Source organism: Octopus bimaculoides, chromosome 2 (genome assembly GCF_001194135.2).
Source record: "Octopus bimaculoides isolate UCB-OBI-ISO-001 chromosome 2, ASM119413v2, whole genome shotgun sequence".
Taxonomy (NCBI): domain Eukaryota; kingdom Metazoa; phylum Mollusca; class Cephalopoda; order Octopoda; family Octopodidae; genus Octopus; species Octopus bimaculoides.
The window spans coordinates 168974823-168979776 of record NC_068982.1 but is presented as its reverse complement, the minus strand read 5'-3'; the positions used below and the strand labels follow the sequence as shown (position 1 = coordinate 168979776).

At 34.9% G+C, this 4954-nt stretch overlaps 1 protein-coding gene across 1 annotated transcript in view; it reads right to left on the bottom strand.

Annotated features, from left to right (window-relative positions):
* Positions 1–4954, bottom strand: part of LOC106876847 (peroxidase-like protein) — a 57769-nt gene that overhangs the window by 5752 nt on the left and 47063 nt on the right. The window contains exon 13 of the mRNA XM_014925568.2: positions 3423–3592. Coding sequence (XP_014781054.1) covers positions 3423–3592 — 170 coding nt within the window. The remainder of the gene's footprint in view (positions 1–3422; positions 3593–4954) is intronic.

The following is a 4954-nucleotide window of genomic DNA, read 5'->3' as shown; positions in this document are numbered from 1 at the left end:
ATATATATATATATATATATATATATATATATATATAAAAGAGTGTATAAAGATTTATACACAGAGAAAAGACTCTTGACAAGACTTCTTACATGCTAAAAAGGGCAGTTAAACCCAAACCACGAAGAAAGAATTCCAAAGCACGCTGTTAATGGCACTAGAGTGAACAAAATAAAAAAATTAGTTAATCCCATGCTCATATTTCGCTATTAATGACCAAATAAATTAATTTGGCATCCGTAGCTCGTCAGTGGGATCGCTAAAGAATGCATAATTATGTAGCTTTAATACGTACTGAAAACATATGCGGAAGACAGCTCCATCTTTATACATTATGGATTCTTATATATATATTAGGCGGGCTGGCAAAGTCGTTAGTACGACGGGCAATATACTTGGTGGCATTGCGGCGTACATTCTGAGTTCAAATTACGCCGCTATCGACTTTGCCTTCCATCCTTTCTGGGTCGATAAAATAAGTGCCAGTTGTGCACTGGGATCAATGTAATCGACTTACCCAGCACCCGAATTTGCTGGCCTTGTGCCAAAATCTGAAACATCTCCTCGTAGTTTAAGATTAAGGAACATTTGCTGGTCAGGTCAAATTTTTTGTAAAATTCGAGTTAATGAGCTAATTTGGGTTTCAAGTTTCACTATCAACACATTCAACCTTTTTGGTTGAGTAAACCGAAGGCGAAACCCGAAGTCCCAAATACATACACAGACATACACACGCGCATGAGCACGCGTGCTTCTATGTGTGAGTCTGTGGGGTGTGTGTGTGTGTGTGTGTGTGTGTGTGTGTGTGTGTGTGTGTGTGCATGAGTGTGTGCATGCGTGTAAGTGCGTGCGCGAGTCTATCATAAAATTATGTATGACAGGTTTTTCAAGACTCTAAAACATTAAAGTAGATTTTCTAAAACCTTAAATGAAGGGTTCTCAATTTTTAAAAATTCTGGTATGCACTTTCATCCGACAGTGTTGGAGTACATCATGTGAAGAATATAGTGTAAAATGTTTAAATACCAAAGAACAGATAATAAACATGTATTGTTTGTTATAATTAAAATTAGAATTTCTATTGTAAACCCAAACCCCTCCTAACCGCTAGGCCAGGTTTCACAAAAGCACATATACACACCAACACAAGCACATACATAAGCACAAACACCGATCAATTAATGTGATAAACAAGTTGAACATTGTATACACCAACGCAACAACTTCGATAGCATTATAGAAAAACATTCTGGATATCGATAGAAAGAGAGAGAGAGAGAGAGAGAGAAAGGGAGAGAGATAGAAAGAAGGAGAGAGAGAGAAAGAAAAGGGAGACGTTCTGGACCATATAGTTGGCTTATGAGGTCAGATGTCGTTTATAACTTGATGCCATTTATACATAGTTCAACACTTGAACTTCTCTGAACAAAGCAATTAATAAGAAAATATTTGACATTATGAAATTGATATATTGGTTTGCATCACGCAACATTATATAATACTCATACACACATTTATAGTGAAGTCACCTGAGTAGTTGTTTATGCTCTATACCACCCAATATTTGTACTTTGACGTTGTCTCAAGAAGAACAACAGGATTAATGACTTCTGATTTAGGCACAAGGACAGCAGTTTTGAGGGGAAGGGTAGTCCTCGATACCTTCGACCCTAGACTTGAACTAGTACGAAAAGTAGAGATGACAGTATTTTCTCCGTCGCTTAAGATTCTGTCAGCTCGTCGCCTCTGCAGTGGCAGCAGCAACGATAAAACTTTCTAGTTTTGGCACAAGGCCAGCAATTTTGTGGTGATGAGAAAGTCGATTATATCGATCGTAGTGCTTATTTTATCGGCCCTGGAGGGATGAAAGGCAGAGTTGACTCCGGCAGGAGTTGAACTTAGAACATGAAAAAACTGGAACAAATACCGCGAAATATTTTTTTCCGACGCTCTAACGATTCTGCCTATTCGCCAGTTTTACAATAATAATAATAATAATAATGGTTTCAGATTTTTCCACAAGGGTTCAACTGGTACTTATTTCATCGACCCCGAAAGTATGAAAGGCAAAGTAGACCTCGGCGGAATTTGAACTCAAAACGTAGCGGCAGACGAAATACTGTTAGGCATTTTGCTCGGCGTGCTAACGATTCTGCCAGCTCGCTGCTTTAATAATAATAATAATAATAATAATAATAATAATAATAATAATAATAATAATAATAATAATAATAATAATAAATGCCCGGATGCAATACCAGGCAGTGGCTCTCATGGCTTCTTATCTTAATTGATTGGAAGTTTTATCATGCACATTGTTTTGCCTTGGTATAAAAGATGGGCTACAGCAAATATTCTGCTTAATACCACAGATTTGCTTGTCAGTTGTTTAACCAGTTGAGCATGTCCCTTGGTGGCTGACGATATGTGCATCTCTGATCATGAGCAGAAGTAGTGGTGTAAAATTTTAGCACCCATAGAGTATAAATCAAGACATGACAGAGTTGGCCAATATCTACATTGGTTAATATGTCGGCAGTATAAAATCGAAACTGCTGACAAATGGTATAATCACGAACCTGAGGCTGTAAGTGAGGAAGAAAATAATAATTATAATAATAATAATGATAATAATAATAATAATAATAATAATAATAATAATAATAATAATAATAATAATAATAATAATAATAATACATTTCTACTGAGTTACCAGTCCTTTATATAAACTAAAAAATGAATTAGACTGACATTTATTTTATTTTGAACCTGTTGAAGGCATGCGAGATGCCGAAATATTGTTCAAAGCACCAATAAATAAGTTACTTTCGAGTTGCGCTTTTTGTCATTAAGTTGGCCGTGGTGATGGATTACGTCAGCTATGTTTACCTTAGTGATGGATTGTGGCAATCGTATACAAAAGTTAAGAACTCACCTCTCTATCTATTACATTTCTGCTGAGTTACCAGTCCTTTATATAAACTAATAATAATAATAATAATAATAATAATAATAATAATAATAATAATAATAATAATAATAATAATAATGATAATAATAATGGAAGATTAGTGGAAAGTGGTGGCTGGAGAGAGGCAAGACGTAGTATGATGAAAGACCACAAGGAGTGGCAGGGTCGGAGACCTGTAAAATTTTGTGAGACATCCCAATCCAAACAGACCAAGTGCTTGAGTACATGCTGGAAATTAGCATTGCTTGGAACTGCAAGAGTTCCCCGTAGAGTTCTTGAAACATGATCAGTAAACCAGTGTCACCTTAGTCTGCTGGCTATAAGGCAGTCTCTTTCGATCATACACAGCAAAATAATCTGAGAGTCTTCATCTAATAATGATATAAATAAACCAACCTAAAAATTTTTATGAAGCTTGAGTTGTGCTGAAAATGCTTTACGATTAACTTACTGAGAGTGAATCCGACAGTTGGGTCATTTCTTTCGTACCAAAAGCGATCACCAACTTTGATCAGATTAAATTGACGTCCAATGATACAGGCAAAGGTGGGTCCAACAATACCACCACGTATTGGATTCTCTGACAGTCCTCCACTGAAGAGATCAATATCATCCGGGTGTCTGAGAAAGAAGTAGAAACAACATTGAAAAACCTAAAACGTGGTCATGTTTTGTATATGTGCAACGACAAAGTGGTGGAATGTAGAAACGATAAAACGACTTGTAGTATTTAATTATGATTTTCTACGTTCTGAGTTCAAATTTTGCCGAGCTCAAATAGTGAGCTTGCCCTCCTTGAAATTCGAGCCTTTGTGCCTCTGTTAGAAATCATTGTTACACCTATCTGTCTAATCTGTCAGGCGACCGACCTATCTTTCTGTTTGTCACTAAACTATTCAACTTTTCTTTTATATACAAGAACACCTTCACACTTATGCTTCACTATTTTTGCTGAAATATTGAATATCATTTTAATGTTGCTTGGTTACACGCGCGTTACACACACGCATACACGCGCGCGCGCACACAGACACACACACAGACACACACACACACACACACACACACACACAGACACACACACAGAGTTATAACTTAAGTGAAATTGCTCTGGGATCTCAGGTTTTAATGTACATATTCTGCTAATAATTATTCAGCCAACATTTGTTTTCTCTGATATTCTGTCAAAATTATATATATATATATATATATATATATATACAATTTTATGAAATACGGTTATTTCGTATGTCTCTAAATTCTTGGTGAAAGAGAATACGCTAAGATAATATTCTCGTTGGATCTCTGTCTATAAACATAATATTTAATGTACCTTTAGTTATTGATTTTGAAAATTGTTCTCTTTCGTGTACAATTTTACACATAATGTAGCAGTAATAGAATAAAACGAAGTTTCAGTTGTCTTGATAAATTCCTGTCAGATTCATTTTAAAATTCCCGTTACTACGGGTCTGTTAAATAACTTGGCCAATATTTGAATTATTAGACGTATTGTTACTTCTTCTGGAGACGTGCATACGACACGCCGTCATTTTGCCAGAAACTTTTCCAAGGAATAATAAATATTTAGAACATATATATTTATTTTTCTCTATGAATAATCTGAGCCTTTTCCCTTGTATCAAAGACAATTAACTGTTTTTGCAATACTGTGTATAATATTTTTTGAGTTCTTTGCTAAATTTACGATACTAACATAATATTTCGCTGCTTCTACAAAATATCTATCTATCTATCTATCTATCTATCTATCTATCTATCTATCTATCTATCTATCTATCTATCTATCTATCTGTCTGTCTGTCTGTCTGTCTGTCTGTGTATGTATGTATGTATGCATGCATGTATGTATGTATGTATGTATCTATGTAATTGATCGTTTTATCGTACAAAAGCTTATACGTGCAGAGTACATTTTTATATTAGAAGTATATAAAATATAATGTATATATATATATATAT